Source organism: Rana temporaria, chromosome 1, assembly GCF_905171775.1.
Source record: "Rana temporaria chromosome 1, aRanTem1.1, whole genome shotgun sequence".
NCBI classification, from domain to species: Eukaryota; Metazoa; Chordata; class Amphibia; order Anura; family Ranidae; genus Rana; species Rana temporaria.
In genome coordinates, this window is record NC_053489.1 from 352,309,173 (window position 1) to 352,326,853 (window position 17,681).

Sequence of the window (17,681 nt, forward strand, 5' to 3'; positions counted from 1 at the left end):
AAAAATTCTAATATCTGATGACAGAAATGTTTAAAACCCAACCTCAAGATATTACAACCCATCTTCCTCTAACGCTTGTTATCTAAACAAAACTATCCAAATGCCCATTTTACTTACCGTACCTGAATTGGTGGCCATGTGATGCTGCCAGCCCAACCTTTCTCTCTTTAAGGGCGCCTAATTCAAATGTGTTTGAGGGGGGCGTGTTTTATGTTAATAGTGCTTGACCTTAAGTTTTTTACGTTTTTTTTTCGAACTGCGCATGCGCCGGGCGCCTACATTTCCCAGTGTGCATTGCGGCTAAGTACGCCGCACGGGCCTATTGATTTAGACGTGGACGTAAACTACGTAAATCCCGATTCACGGACGACTTACGCAAACCACGTAAAAAAATCGAATTTCGACACGGGAACGGCGGCCATACTTGACATTACTATTCCAACTAGGGCCCAGCTCTAACTTTACGCGGCCTATCTCTTACGTAAACGGCGTAAAAGTACTGCGTTGGCCGGGCGTACGTTCGTGAATCGCCGTATCTACTCATTTACATATTCTATGCCGACCACAATGGAAGCGCCACCTAGCGGCCATCCGAAATATTGCAATCTAAGATAGGATGGCGCAAGCCGTCGTATCTTAGATATGTTAAAGCGTATATCTGTTTGAGCATACGCTTAAACATAAGTCGGCGTAGATTCTACTGATAAGCCGGCCTAACTCTTACTGAATCTACCTATCAGTCTGGAAAGTCATTATGCCGCATAGTGACTTTGCTCCAAAGGCATATCGGTTATGCCCCTGGTTACCAGGTGTTGGAAATTGGATCTCCTGTCAGTCTTTTGTATTGAAGGGTGGCAGCAGCTCCATTTGTTTTCATTAAACTCTGGTGATCAATACTAGTTCAGCTGAGGACAGGAAAATCTACTGTCAGTTGGTCAATGCAGGGAAAACATGAACAGAAGTAGAGCAGTGTATACTGGCTAGAGTGAAATGCCCTGTACACACGATCAGATTTTCCGTCGGGATAAATTTAGACAGATTTTTCCGACGGAATTCAGTTCAAGCTGTCTTGCATACACACTGTCACACCAAATTCCGACTGCCAAGAACGCGGTGACGTACAACACTACGACGAGCCGAGAAAAATGAAGTTCAATGTTTCCGAGCATGCGTCGACTTGATTCTGAGCATGCGTGTTTTTTTTCTCCATCGGAGTTCCCTACAGACGAGCGGAATTTTCGTCGGAAAAAAAGAGAACATGTTCTCTTTCTAAAGAAAAAGTCTGATGGGGCACACACACGGTCGGAATATCTGATAAAAAAAGTCTGACTTTTACCATCGTAAATTCTGATCGTGTGAGCAAGGCATAAGGGTGGTCCTGTGCTTACCTAAAGTGTAACTCCACTTTCCTGAATAATAATAATAATAATAATAATAAAAAAATAAAAGAATAAAAGAAAATCATATATAACTGCTGCACAAGCCGTGTTTTAATTTAATGTTATTAAAAATTACCTTTCCTCTTCAAACTGCAGTGCTGTCATTTTCTGTAAAATGCAATATGGGAACCTGACTTTGTTCTGTACATCATTGGTGTACAAAACTTCCCCTAAATTGTAATACAATTTCGATTTTAGGCATTCGATGCATCAAAATTCCTTAGGGTTAATCACTTCTAAAGGGATGCAGACACTGCACATTTATCATCTTAACCCTGAAAGTGAACCAGCTGATTAAAATGATTTGATCACTCCAATTCAGAATCAGTATCCAAAAGGAAAAACAGCTTTTTCTTCAAAACAGAACCAGGTAGGAATTCTTGAAGCGTACATTGCTCGCCAAGAGGGAATTGTTGCTGTTTAAGTTCCTGAAGCAACAAATTGGCAGACAATATGACAGCTACAAGTGAACAATTGCGACACTATATGGGCAGCAAATGGACATTCATGACAATATGGGGGTTATTTACTAAAACTGGAGGGTGCAATTCTGCATAGAAACCAATCAGCGTTTTAAGGTTTTATTGCCAAAGCTTAATTGAACAAGCTAAGGTTGATTGGTTACTATGCACTGCTGCATCGGATTCTGAGTGCCCCAGTTTTAGTAAATCTCCCCCTATGCAACAATGACAATCTGAGGTACAGTAGCAAGAAGAAGAAATGCATATTCCCTACTTCAGTCCTGCTGCTTCCTCTCCTTTGTGGACTATAAAAGACATAGACCTAGGTGCATAGGCGTGCGCACAGGGTGTGCCAGGTGTGCCCAGGCACACCCTAATCACACTGTGCAGCATAGATTCCCCTTACTGCCCTAGCTATCCCCCTTCCTGCTGCACCGCTGCTGGCTCCTCTCCCAGCGGATGATGCTGCGGGATGTTTTAGGGTGAATGGGGGAAGGGGGCCGGTAAATATGTAATTTACTGACCCCTTCCCTTTTTGAATAAACACAGTGAGCGATCGGTAGTGTGTGTTTGAGCTTTGGGGTGCACATCCTAATGCAATAGGCTGTGCACACCTATGCCTAGGTGTATCAGACCCAACTCTATTTTTCCCTTATCCATCCTCTTTCAGAGGGAACCCTGTTAGTAAAAGTTGCTGTTTGGCTGCACTAACTTGCTCCTCACTATGATAGAGCAGAAGATCTTTCACTATTGAATTCATGGCCTCTCTGGCAGGATCCTATAAAAGTAGTGGGTGGAGCTTAGTACAGTTGGAGTGTAGGGCAGTGGGACTGTGTTCTTGGCTTCCCCCTTGTCGGTTCCCCTTGGAGTGCTGGGGTCATTTACTAAGTGCACTACTGACCATAAAACAGGGGGCTTAAATAATGCCGCTGAAGATGGGTAAAGGACGTTACAATTTTTATTGGGAGGTTTGCTTGTGGATTTGTGGCTGCATCATAAAACTGTATATCTCAAACATTCAGTAAAAAGTGTGTCACTCCCCAAGGAGGTATCCAGCCTTTATAAGGACCTTTTTCCAGAGACTACCGGGTTGCTGTCGCCTTGCAGGCGTGCTTGGGACTCGGTGACCTCGGGACAGGGATGTCTGGGGGGCGGCTTTTCAGGCCTTAGTTTCTACAAGAGACAGACTTATACACTACAAGTTTCTTCATAGGGTGTACCTGACCCCTGCCAGACTGGCTAGAATGTTCAGAAGTCAGGGATCGGCTTGCTGGCGGTGCTCCATGCCTACTGCCGATTTTATGCATGTTTTTTGGGAATGCCCCCAGATTCAGGCATACTGGCAGGCAGTGGTGGATTGCATCTGGTCGGTCACTACCATCTCGATCCCCATGACTGTGGAGGTATGTTTGTTACTCTTGGTTGAACCCCTAGCTACGACTAGGGCTATAAGGTCTCTTCTCATTCTTGTGCTCTTCTATGCCAAGAAAATAATTATTCTTTCTTGGAAAAGTTCCTCTGCTCCGACGGTGACAGCCTGGAAGGTACTAGTCAACAAAGCCATCCCATTCTACAAAGCCACATACTCAAGTAGAGGGGCATTGACCAAGTTTGATAAGGTATGGGGGGGTTGGATGGCCTCCACAGATACGGTGTCAGACTAAGCTACTTTGACGGAGGAGTTTAGTGTCCAGCAGCTGCAGTGGTCGGGGAATCCTGTAGGAGGGAATTGTGGAGAAATATAACCTATACGCATAGGGGTGACTGTTCACTTTTGTGGAGGATCTTGTGGTAATCTATTGTTATAGATGGGCTCCTTGAGAGGAAATGGGGCCATACGTCCTTTGGTTTAGCACTGGAGCTGGGTGTAGGCGGAAGAGTCTTATGTATATTGTGTGGGGGGGATCGGTTGTGCTCTGACCCCATCTCATTTCTGTTCATCCTAGTCCGTTCAGCGAACGTTGACGGTGTTTAATGCGAGCATTTCTGTCACCCCCTTACTTCCCCCCCCCCTTTTTTTTTTGTTTTGTTTTGGTTTTGTACACCGGTCTTTGTGTTTTAACCGGTCAATGTTGGTCACGTATGTGGCCTGTTATTGTATACGTGTTTTGAAAATTCAATAAAAATAATTTTACAAAAAAAAAAAAAAGTGTGGACGTTGCTTCTGGCTGGAGTGACGTTAATTACAGAGGATGCCTAAGTGGAAGAACCTAAAACATCGGGCCACAGTTGGACCTTTTTTGGTGAACTTCGCCCCACAGTTGGACCTTCTTTGGTGGGTTTAACTTCTCCCAAAATGCCTAGGCTTGCCTATTGAAGTGAGGGCTTGGACTTGATGTCGCTCCACAGTTGGACCTTCTTTGGTGTGTTTTCTTTGACAACGCTATTCTAGGAGCATTTTTGTGAAGATGTTTAGAATTTTAATAAAGTGTTGTTTGGTAATGCAGTAGGCCATTGTGTCCTCCTGTTTAATTTGACCTTATTCACAAGTAGTGCTTAAGTGGAAGCACCTGAAGTGGGCCAGTACACAGTAAGGCTACAGGCGGCTGGATTGTTGCGACCATAATATGATGCACTGGTGGGGTATATAGGATTGTGAATACAAGTGTAAACCTGGTCGGCCAGGAGTTGGTGATGATTAATGCAAAGAGGTGTACTCTACTGTCCTGGGAGTGAACCCTTCAACCTCAACATAGCGTTTCTATGTGATCATACAAGAAAAAAGGGCCAAATCCTCAGCCAGGCGGCGTAACTTAACTTTCAGCAGTTAAGTTACACTGACTTAAAGTTTTTACCTAAGTGCCTGATCCACAAAGCACTTACGTAAAAATTTCAAGCCGTGTAAGTTAAGTGCCGCCGTCGTAAGGCGTTCCTCCTCTCCGGGGGGCGTTTACAATTTAAATGAGGCGCGCTCCCGCCGGCCGTACTGCGCATTCGTGTGACGTAATTTTCCCGACGTGCATCGCGCGAACGTAATTGACGCCGGGCGGCTTTGTGGATTGCGACGGGACACTAAAGTTGCGACGGGTGAAAAAAAAGACGCGCCGGGAAAACAAATAATTTTTAAAAAAAAATGACAGCGTCGCTCAGCATGCATTCCTGAGAGGGAGAACTCCATGACACTTTTCAAAGAAAAAAACGGCATGGGTTCCCCCCCCCAGGAGCATACCAGGCCCTTAGGTCTGTTATGGGTTGTAAGGAGACCCCCCCTCCGCCGACAAATCGACGTAGGGGGTCACAGAAGACCGCGCCGGCTGCCTGTTACTAATTGAGCTAACACACAAAGATAGCAGGTAGCCAGCGCTGAAGAAGAAGGCACCGGACATCTGCAGAAGAACCGGGGTTCGCCGAGTCAACAGCGGAAGAGGGGAGAAGATGGAAGAAGCCCCCCGGAGTCCGGAGAAGCCCCCCCCCGGAGAGCGGAAGAAGAAACCCCCCCCGGAGAGCGGAGAAGACCCCCGGAGAGTGGAAGAAGACCCCCGGAGAGTGGAAGAAGAAGCCCCCCCTGGTAATTGAGCTAATAACGAAGACAGGGGGGGCATCCGGAGCAGAATAATAAATTATTTTAAAAAGCCTTGTGTTGTGTGTTTTTTAACTTTTACTTTTTGCCTACAGGTGAATGGATAGGGGTACGATGTACCCCATATCCATTCACTTAGGGTGGGGGGCCGGTATCTGGGGGCCCCCTTATTAAAGGGGACTCCCAGATTCCGATAAGTCCCCGCCCGCATACCCCGACAACCAACGGCAAGGGTTGTCGGGAAGAGGTCCTGTCCTCATCAACATGGGGACAGGGTGCTCTGGGGTGGGGGGGCCCGCAGTGCGCCCCCCTGCCCCAGAGCACCCAACCCCCCCATGTTGAGGGCATGCGGCCTGGCACGGCTCAGGAGGGGGGGGGGCGCTCGCTCGTCCCCACTCCCTTCCTGACCGGCCGGGTAGCGTGCTTTGGATACGGGTCTGGTATGGATTGTAGGGGGACCCCCTACGTTGATTTGTCGGCGGAGGGGGGGTCTCCTTACAACCCATAACAGACCTACGGGCCTGGTATGCTCCTGGGGGGGAACCCATGCCGGTTTGGATTTTACAAATTGCCGTGGAGTTCTCCCTCGGGAATGCATACCAAATGCCGTCGCTTGAATGGGCCTTTACAAGATGTGACTAACTTTACACTTTGTAAAAGCAGCCCTAGTTTTACACCAGGCAAACTAACACTTACGGCGAAAAAACTAGGCACAAAAGCTTTGAGGATCGCCCTAAGTGCTAATTTGCATACTAGAAGAGGCATTTCGACTCAAAATGCCCCCAGTGGCGGATGCGGTACTGCATCCTAAGATCCGGCAGTGTAAGTCCCTTACAGATGTCGGATCTTCTGCCTAACTTAGGAAAACTGCTTCTGAGGATCAGTTCCAAAGTTAGAACCAGAGATACGACGGCTTACGCCGGAGTATCTCTTTTGTGGATATGGCCCAAAGAGCTTTGCACTTTTAAACAGACTTGCAAGAGGAATATACAACAAGATCCTTCAACCAGAACACACAACATGGGACCCAGGTGCATGGTAAAATTGTCAGAGCCTAGGGTTGCCACCTCATCCCTTTAAAACAGAACACATATGAATTACACAGGTTCTGAGGCTAATTTAATTTAGATAAGGCTCCACTTGAGTTAAATTACCACCTTAATCAGCCACAGAACCTGTGTAATTCATATGTCTTCTGTTTTAAAGGGATGAGGTGGCACCCCTATGACAGAGCCATAGCCTGCAACCATGGAGTCAAAATACAAGGCCTGGTGAAAGTGTGACTCTGACTGCTCTGGACCAAGGGGTTGGTGTCTCGGGGTTATACAGCCTGCCATCTATGCACATGTTGGGCAGAACAGTAGTTCTGCACGGGATCAGGCAGGTACAGTGCTAGAAAGCAGCCCAGGAGTGCCCTGTACTTCTGTAGGCCCCTTAGTGGTGCAGTGACGTTGTTGAACCCGAGGGCCCTGCTTACACAGAGAGGAGCTGGAAAAGAGAGGTTCCCTGCTGTACATATCACAATCTTGTATTTGGACTCCTAAAGTAGTAAATTAATTACATTATTTATATGTTAAAATGATTGTATGCTTTGGAATCCTGTGTAAGACGCCTTGAGTCTGTGTTGCCAGATGGGTGGTATACCCCTGGATGGGTGTGATGTTGTGGATCTAGATTACCTTCATGGTCGGCACCAGATATTGCTTTCTTCCTGTTTTTGTTATTGTTTTCCATATGTTTGTTATTCATGTTTGAACTGTCTGTATTCTGCTTACTGTACACCCTCATGATATCATTGACTCTTTGGATGTATGTACATGTATGCACTTTTTGTTATAATAAAGCTGGTTAAAAAATATATATATATGATTGTATGCCCTCACCGTGTAAAACAGCCCATATAGTTTAAAATGAAAGGCACAACATTTGTGTATACAGTAGATATACATTTTTTTTATAAGTGAGCACATTCCTGCTGTTCTCAGTTGCATAAGAGCTAGACTAGGGGAAACAGCAGTACACTGAGCTTCCCAGTGAATGGCTGTGTAGAGGTAGAGGGGGTGTCAGGAGAGGTCTGATCTTTGGAGGAGAGGAGGATGAGTTCCCAGCACAGATAGAGAACTGACCACAGTGTGTTCTGCTTACCGTGGTCAGTTTTTTAATAGGAAAGCATAGGGGCTGGCAGGAACACCAGAGATTTCACACAGAGTAAGCAATACAAAGAGAACAGGATACGTTTTCATACAAGTACATGGTACAGCCGGCACAGATCAGGAATTTGAAATGTTGGTTTTACGTACTCTTAATTAAAGGTTTAGCAAATACATTGCTGTGCCAGAACTTGGGCTTTAATGTATACTAAACAAAACCCTGATTACATTTCTAGGCAGCCACTTAGAAATAGAAAAGCTTGAAAAAATGAAATGTGGTTTCTGTGAGTAACAGTATGAGACAGTGCACAGATCTGTGTGTAAATGCAGTGTTTGTGACATGAGTGTGCTAATCTGCAGTCAGCCATACTAACATGACCTATTTTATCAGGGAGGAATTTGTCTGTCCCTGCGTTTCCCAATTACTGTTTGTAAATGGAAATGGGATCACTACCTGATAATTAAGGACATACTTTAATAATTCATCTGTGAACTGCAGCACTTATATATTGCATACCACGTGTCCTGTAGGAACACGTGCAATGGTCTGACACTGAAGGCAGATGTTCAATATATGGAACTTTAAAATTGCTTCAGCCAGTAGAAAACTCTTCAACAGGAAATGATTACCTATCCTAGGTCAGATGCGTACCTAATCAGCCACCTCCTATTGTATTAGTGAGGACAGTACTGTGGTATAAGGAATAGATGTGTCGGGTCAGGATCTACATATAAGCAAGACCTTAAAAAACCGTATCGCTTGCAGTAAAGCTACAGTGCGGGCCGGCTGTGCAGAATCGCCTAAATATAAGTGATTCTGCTTTTCCTGGTAGGGGGCCTGCCGGTGTCCTGTCGATCTAGTTCCCCTATCGATATGGTTCCCTGCTTGACTGCGCAGGCGCAGACTAAGCCCACGGAAATCTCCGAACCTCAGGCGGTATCCAGGCTCATTCCTTAACATCCCCGTGGATTGGAGGATGTTAAAAAAAGAGCCAGGAGGCCAAGTGAGCGCGGCGAGCTGTCTGAGCAAAGCGAGGACGTGAAGCCGACCAACCACTTACAGCAAATTCTACGTTGCCCTGGACCTCTTGCTACAGCTGCTTAGGTTCGGTGATTTCCGTCGGCTCAGATTGCGCCTGCGCAGTCAAGAGGGGAACCATATCGATAGGAGGAACCATATCGGCAGATCACCGGCCTGGCTGTGCTGTGGTTTCCCACAGCACATACCAATCACTGGCCTGGCTGTGCTAGGACTCGTCACAGCACATACCCTGTCCCAGCCCATGATTGACGGACGGCACCCAGTGATCGGCTCTGATCTTCCCCAGAACCCAGCTAGAGTGTAAACAGCACATTGAGTGTTCAGTGACAGGGGATCTCGTTGCTTTTTCACTAATCAGATTGCCTGCCGCACTATTGCAGTCCTGTTTTATAAGTCGCTGATCGCAGCCATTAATAGTATAAAATAATAATAAAATAAAAATTCCAGTATACATCCCATAGTTTGTTGACGCTATACCTTTCACGCAATATACACTTAGTGGGATTTTTTTTTTTTACCAAAAACACCTAGCAGAATATATTTTGGCTAACATTTATTAAGAGATTAGATTTTTTTTTTTTTTTTTTTATGGGATATGTTTTATAGCAGAAAATAAAAAACATTGTTTTCTTTTTGTTGTTTGTTTTTTAAATGTAATTTATTTTTGTTTATATAATAATATCATTAATAATAATAATAATAATAATAATAATAATAAAAATAAAAAAAACAGGTAATCAAATACCACCAAAAGAAAGCTCTATTTGTTTGCAAAAAAAAAGATATACATTTTGTTTGGGTACAACATTGCATGACTGCGCAATTGTCAGTTAAAGTGGCGTAGTTCCGAATAGCAAAAAAATAGCCTGGTCATGAAGTGGGTAAAACCTTCCGGAGCTGACGTGATCAATCCATATAATGCAGGATAGTTACATATAAACATTAGATTTACCTTAGATCTAATCTATAGATCTCTATTCCATGTACTGAAAGTAAGCAGTATCTGCTTGGATATCTATCTGGTGTTATCAATGCATGCATTTCAGTTCCATTCTATGTGCACTGTAATTTGCACTCCATTTACACTACGTGTAGCTGGAATAAGCGTTTCTGTATGTGATTTTTCTAATTGCGATTTTCATGCGTTTCTATGTGTTCCGCATAGAACAGCCGATTCACTTGAATAGGCTACCCTAGGCATGTTTCTCATCCAAATGCAGCTCTTGCTACTTTTACTGGCAACAAGCTTCAAGTGATTTTTTCAAGGTGTGTTTTTCTGTAAAATCACACCACATTTGGGTTGTCATTTAAAAAGAATGGCACCCAAACACTTTTTGCGTGTTTTGCAGCGATGGCCATGCGATTTGAAATTTGAGATTTGAAATTGCAGGTAAAATCATGGTGATTCTGCCTGTGATTCCAAATCGCAAAGTAAGAATGAGGCCTAAATTCTGTACCTGTATTACCAGACCCATATGAGATGAGCTGGGAAGCCCTCTTCTCTGTTTGCCTTACCCTTATTAAGTAATCCCTTTATTTCCATTCCATTTTAACAAAAACTGTACTAATATTGATACTCTAATTAAAAGTCACTGGGGTTGGTTTACTAAATGCAAATAGACTGTGCACTTTGCAAGTGCATTTGCACTCATTTTCCCCAGAGCTTAGTGAATGCGGTGAAGCTCTGCTGATTTCCATCATTCAATCATGTACAGCAGTGGCGGCCGGTCCATAATGGGCACAGGGGCGCCGCCCCCCCTAGTTTGCATGCAGGGCTCCGGACTTTTTTTTTTCAAGCACATGAGTAGAGCCTGAGGCTTAAGGTAGATATTAAGGTAAAAAAACATATTTTTGTTATTTTCGATATAATAAGGGCAAATTATTTAGTCACATCACCCCTGCCTCCATCCCTCTCTGCCACCAACACCCCCTGCCTTCACTCCCCTCTGCGGTGCCACAATCTCCATCTGCCTCCAATCTCCCCTAGGCCCCCTGCCTCCAATCGTCCCCTGCCTCCATCCCCCTCTGTGGTGCCACCAACAACCCCTGTCTCCATCCCCACCCTGTGTGATGCCACCATCCCCCTCTGTGATGCCAACAACACCCCCTGCCTCCAATCACCCCCTGCCGCTAACACTCCCTGCCTCCCACTCCCCCTGCTTCTATTCCCCCCTGCCTCCATCCCCCTCTGCGTTGCCACCGCAGCCACCATCACCCCTTGCCTCCAATCACCCCCAGCCTCCAATCTCCATACGCAGTTCCAAGCCGAACCGATCTCGGCTATTTTTACTGACACATTCCCACAACCACGGACATTTACGAACAGGGGAAAAAAATTCCCATTTTTACGAACTGTCCGTAAAAATACGGACGGTTGGCAACACTGCATGTGTCACTGATCTGGGAAAAATAAACTGCTTTTGCAAAGTGCACAGTCTATTTACCTTTAGTAAATCAACCCCACTGTTTAAGTTAAAAGTTAATTTGTAACTTGCAGAAATAATGACAAGCTTATTTATCACGTGTTTTTCTAGGTACCACAACATTGGGATTCTGGTACTTTTTCATCACGATGTTAATGACATAGTATTCGAATTTTCCAAACTAAACGTCTACTTCAAAACAAGAGGTGGAACTTACCACAAAGTGAACAGCATCATTACAGATATTGGATCCGTCCTATTTAGTGTGAGCTGGTAAGGTGATACATTTTGTAACCTGTCTTATGTGTGACCTCTCACATCAGCTGCTAAATATCTAATTGTTTATATAGTTCTACATAGTGTCACATTCCTGTCCCTACAGGTTCTGGTTCCGACTCTACTGGTTTCCTATGAAAGTGCTTTATGTCACTTGTTGTTCCAGCCTTGAGTCTAATCCAGACATCCCTTTTTATTTCTTCTTCAATGTTCTCCTATTTGCACTGACACTTATGAATATTTATTGGTTTCTGGTAAGTATGCTACTTTGTGACAGATTGTTACACAACCTGCAATTAATTAATTTCTCAAAAGATAACATTAATGTTGCATGTTCCTTTTCGATTGTATTAAAGTGGATCGGAACTAAAAAAAAATTGATTTTTTGTACTCGCCATGAAATCCTTTTTTCTGAGGTTATTATTGGACATAGATTCCTATGTTCTTTACGATTGGGTTATACTGTCATCTGCAGTAGTGGGACTTTAGGTACAAAAATAAAAGGTCAGCTCCTGCTAGTGGCCATATTTCCTTGAAGAATGTGCTCTGTTTGGGGTTTAATTGATTTTATTTAAGGACAGTTAGATGTTAAAATCAGGGTTTGTGTACAAACAGACATATACATACAGTAAATTCTAACTACAAGAGATAGGAAAAGGGGTAATGGGTCAAAGGTAGTAAACGGGAGAGTACAACTCTCAAGCCTCGTACACACGACCGAGTTTCTCAGCAAAAACCAGCAAGAAACTTGCTGGGAGATTTTTTTTTGCCGAGGAAACCAGTCGCGTGTACATTTTCGTCGAGGAAACTGTCGAGAAACTCGACGAGCCAAAAAGAGAGCAAGTTCTCTATTTCCTCGACGGGAATGGAGAAACTTGCCTTGTCAAGTTCCTCGATAGCCTGACAAGGAACTCGACGAGGAAAACAATGTGTTTTGCCCGTCGAGTTCCTCGGTCGTGTGTACGAGGCTTCACACATACAATGTCTCTGTCTATTCTTTGAACATGCCCATTAGGTGGGTCCCATCAAATCATATCCATGTTTGTGGGACTAAGGAACCTATCACAGGAGCGTGTTAACTTGTTCCCACACCTTGGAAACCCAGGTCAAGATAAGTCTAGAGACCTGCATTCTACAGATCTGTGATAATGATATTTGGGTTATACCAATAGGGTTTATGTGTTTTATTTTGTTCATTTTATTTTTATTTATTAGACTTGTAATGTCACCCTTTTATGCACATCTATTTTTTATGTTCTGCTTCGAGGGCTGTATAGGCACACCTGGTGCAAGGTCCACCCTTATCCATTTATGGGGTGGACCTTGGAGGAATGGATTTGCCCATGCCTTTTGGATATATGTTTGGTGCCACTGAATTCCTCCCTGTCCAGGTAGGTGGTAGGTAAAGCTCTCCTATACCAGTCAAAAAGAGAACCTCTCACCTGCCCATGCTATCATATAGGGGGCTTATTAGCCTCATTGTAATAGCAATGAAGTGAAATGAAAAAAAAAAATGAAAAAGTGTTAACAAGGAGCCTTTGAGATTAACACCTACATTATTGAGGAAAACTATTAAGTGCTATTACGATGGTGCATGGTACTGGTTAAACTGGCTGCCTATGTCCTGGGGTTTTCTCCGCTATGCTTCTGAGGTTGCGGTCAGGAGAGCACAGTGCTTCACATATAGTGGCAGTGCCCCAAAGTGGGGCATTTTTGGATCAGAGTAAATAATTTCATTTTTTCCCTCACCCAAGTTAATCTGATCAAATCCCATTACTAGGCAGCATGGTGGAGGAGGCCCTGAGACATCAGAGGAGATGTCTCAGATGTAACTCATCACCTACATCTGTGTCAGCTAAAATCATCATTGCGAGGTCCTGGAAATAAGCAGTCATACCTTTTAATCAGCTTAAACACAAACTCTCCTGGATCATGATAAATAAGCGTCTAACCGCAATATTAACCACTTCAGCCCCGAACATTTTTCTAAGATTTAGTGTTTACAATTTAAAAACTGTTTTTTTTTGTTAGAAAACTGTTTTTTTTTTAAAGGTAAAATTTGTATTTGTTTTTTCACACAACAGACAAAAAAACACACACACATACAGAGGTATACATCTGGAGCCAACAGTTCTCCCAGAATATAGAAAAAGAAAAGGTATATCAATCTGAAATTCAGTTAGCAGATACAAAGCGGAATATCAATCGTAATACTGATCGGCATTCTTAAATTCACAGCGAGTCTGAGGACTCATGCAGAATAGACATGTCGGGGTTATAGTCATAGTACATTCATTACTGAATAGGCATTACAGTACTCTCTGGCTGAATTTTTTAGGGTATCCTCTAGCTTCATATGTCATCTTATACAATGGTACAGCGCGGTTCACAATATTAAGCCAGAAGGCTATAGTGGGCAAGGATTGAGACTTCCAATGCATTGGTATTGATTTTTTAGCATAAAATAGTACTATGCATATAAAAGATTCTACATTTTTAGAGAGTTCGTGATCATCGATGTATCCTAGCAGGCACCTTAAGGGGCTACAGATATTAGGTTTCTGAGTTAAGGAGCTAATAAAGGCTGTAACCTCTGACCAGAACTTTCTTATCGGAGTACAATACCACATCATATGGAAGAATGTACCATCAGCCATGCCACATCGAGAGCACAGTGGAGAAGGCAGTCTTTGCAGTTTAATCAGCAAACAAGGTGTGAAGTAGGACCTATACAACAATTTCATCTAGATGACTTTGTCACGGGAAGAGATGACAGAGGCAACCTGGATGGGGAGAACTTCCCTCCAGATGTCCTCCGTCAGCTCAGGTATATCACAATGCCATCTACGTTCAACAGCCCCAAGCCTGTCAGTCGTGGAGTGAAGCAACACTTTGTAGTATGTAGAGACAAGTTTGGTTTAGGAGGAGTCCCTCAGCAATAGTTCTAGCGGGGAGGGCTGGAGATCAATATTTCGGAGCCCGAACTGCGTTGAAGCAGTGTGACGTATCTGCAGGTAATGAAAATAGGCTGTGTGTGGGAGGCCGTAGTCCACACGAAATTCCGCAAAGGAGTGGAATGTGTTTCCTGTGAATAAGTGTGAGATTACCTTCACCCCTTTTTTAGACCAGAACCCCCCATCTGTCCTGCGAAAAAACTCTGGTAGGCTTGGGTTCCCCCAGAGCGGAGCATTCGGGGAGTAAGTAATTTGTGCAGTGGATGGCAACATCTTGGAGACTTTAAAGATTTTTAGGGTCATTGCCAGGACTGCAACGCTGTCTCTTCCCCTAAGGGACAGTTGGTGTATTAAATTCTGATTTGTAGGATGTAAGAATGGCTGCCTCTAAAGCAGTGGCTGCTTTGTTGGCTTCAGGGTAGAACCACCAATGCATGTGCGCCAGCTATGATGCAACATTGTAGGTTTGTAAGCAGGGGAGCGCCAGACCCCTTTCAAGAGCGGGTAATTATAAGGTATGTTTCACAATTTGGGTTGCTCCTCCCCTCCAGATAAAGTTAGTCAGTATGGAATCTATCTCCTTAAATTTTGCTTTTGTGACACAAAGCGGTGAGTTGCTCAGAATGGCAAGAAGATCATTTTAAAAATATTTATTCTACCTAGTAGCGTTAGAGGAAGGTTATGCCATGTTTTCAGCGTGTTTCTCAGTCTACTGATAAGAGGCTCTAAATTAATCTAGGAGGAGATGGGATGTTGTATAAAAACTCCTAGGTATCTGAAAGTGCTAACAGTCTGTAATGGGCAAGAGGGAGGTAATAATACCGGTACTGCCTGATCTATCATAAAGAGGAGAGATTTATCCCAGTTAATCTGGAATCCCGAAAATTGACCGAATTGTTGGATAATATCCAGCAGGGTAGGGAGAAACGACTGGGGGTCCGCCAAAAAAATCAGCATGTCATCAGCGTATAAGGATACCTTTTCTTCCAGACCCCCAATCGTCAATCCCTTAACCTCCCCACTGGATCGTATCAGCACCGCAAGGGGTTCTATCCCCAGTGCGAACAGCAATGGCGATAGAGGGCACCCCTGTCTGGTACCCCTATTTATCAAAAAGGGTTTGGATATGGAAGCATTTACTCTCAGTCTAGCAGTTGGTTTAGAGTATAGTAATTGTACCCATTTAATAAAAGTGTCTCTAAATCCAAATTTATCCAGGACTTCCAGGAGGTATGTCCATTTGATTGAGTCAAAGGCTTTGTGAGCATCTAGAGCCAAAACGGCTCGAGAGCCAAGTCATGTACCGCTTGTAAATTGGTGAAAAGTCTGCGTAGATTAATAGATGTCGATCGCCCAGGGATAAATCCAGTTTGGTCTGTGCCAATAATGGACGTAATGACTGTCTTCAATCTTCGGGCGAGCACCTTAGCCAAAATCTTAACGTCTGAGTTAATGAGCGAGATCGGCCTATATGATTCACAAAGAAGATGGTCCTTGTGAGGTTTGTGTATAAGAACAATCAGCGCCTCTGACATAGAGGGTGGAAGTTGTCCCGTCTTCAGGGCAAAATTGTATACCCGAACCAAGTGGGGGATAAGCATTTCCCTAAATTGCATATACCACTCTATGGGAAAACCATCTAGGCCAGGTGTTTTATTTTACGATTGTATGGCCTCCTCTATTTCCTCAGTTGTGAGAGGAGCATCAAGCAAAAGGGCCTGATGATCCACCAATTTCGGAAAGGGAAATGTGGGACAAATAGTCATCCAGTTCTACTATAGTATAGCGTGCTCTAGTGGCATACAATGTGGAGTAAAATTAGACAAACGCTTCCATAATCTCGCTATTTTGCACTACTACAGCGCCCTCAGAGTTTGGGATTCTCTGGATGTTGCATGGCTGATATTCAGGTCTGGCAAGATAGGCCAACAGACGGCTATTCTTGTCACCAAACTCAAAAAGCCTTTGGTTTTGGTATAGCAATTTTTGTGTGCTCCAGAAGTATTAATTCCGGGTCCCTGGCCCTATGTCGCCACACTGCATGTGTATCGTGAGTGGTAGACGCAGAGTATGCGCCCTCCGCATCTCTAAGTTCCTTCTCCACGCTCACCAATCTGGACTGGGATGCCTTACGGGCCCGTCCAATAGCTGCAGCAAAGGGCCCTCGTGTAGGCATCCCATACCACAGGAATGGAGGCGCTTTGTTCATTGGTTATCCAGTAGGATTTCATCTTGGCCACACTCTGGTCCGTGACAACTTGGTCTGCTAACCACAGTGGGCTCAATCTCCGTACTCGGTATGAGGGAGATGTATCCAGGGCGAGGTCCACCATCAAAGGGGAATGGTCAGATATCGCCCTGGGATGATATTCTATTCTAGATACCATATTAAGCATATCAGATGACATTAAACATAGATCTATACGTAGTAAGGTGCCATGAGAATCAGACTGACATGAAAACTCCTTCACATACGCATGCTTCCATCTCCAGGCCTCTACCAAGTCAAATTGGGTCAGAAAGGAGACTAGGGGTGTGGGAGGTATTGTAGAGCAGCGGAATCTATCAATGGAGTTGTCCAGTACTGTATTATAATCACCGGCTATTAATAGAGGGCCCTCAGCTATTTCCTGCAACACGCCCATCACTCGTTCAAAAAATTGTTTGGTGAAGGGCGGGGGAACATACAGGCTAGTTACTGTGTAGGGTAAAGGAGTTCTAGCACTAGAATTACAAAGCAGCCATTAGGGTCCAGCTTAATATGTTTGATAGTGACAGGGGCTGATTTGGCTATAAGGATTGACGTACCCCTGGCATATGTGGAGTATGTGGAGTGAAGGGCGTACATTATTTTAGCTCTCTTGAGGGTCATAACCCTAGATGGGTTTCCTGGAGAAGGATCACATGCGGATTGTGCCTTGACAGATAATCAAACATGAGTGAACGTTTCACTTTGGAGTTAAGCCCCCTAACAGTCATATTTACTGACTCCCAGTCCTCGGGGCGCATTAGGGTCATTCAAAGGAAGGAGAACTATGCGCCTTGAGGAGCGGGAGGAGACAAGAGTAACTTATATATGTGAAATAACCATGTGCCGTCTGCATATGGTACCTGGACAAAAAAAATTCCGACTAGGCCAAAAAGTGCATGAGTAAACAGTAAAAAAGAAGAACAAGCTATTTGCCCTGGCTATTCTACTTAGGGCGTCCCCAGCAGTTGGCGGAATTCCGGTGGGTTCGGTGCTTGAGAAGCTTTCACTATATGCGGACGACGCACTCAGTGTCATCTTAAGAGCATTATAGGCACCCGGGCAATACAGTGCACTGGGGCCCTGTCTACACAATCACGCACAAGAATTTACTGACAAAAATCATAAAATTTACTGGCAGAACCACGTCTTTTACTGCCAGTGCAAA

General features: G+C 44.2%; 1 protein-coding gene across 1 annotated transcript in view; it reads left to right on the forward strand.

The window, feature by feature from the left end:
• CERS1 (ceramide synthase 1) overlaps positions 1-17,681 on the forward strand; it is a 90,018-nt gene that overhangs the window by 46,800 nt on the left and 25,537 nt on the right. The window contains exons 4-5 of the mRNA XM_040320933.1: positions 11,147-11,308; positions 11,418-11,565. Of these exons, the coding sequence (XP_040176867.1) occupies positions 11,147-11,308; positions 11,418-11,565 (310 nt within the window). The remainder of the gene's footprint in view (positions 1-11,146; positions 11,309-11,417; positions 11,566-17,681) is intronic.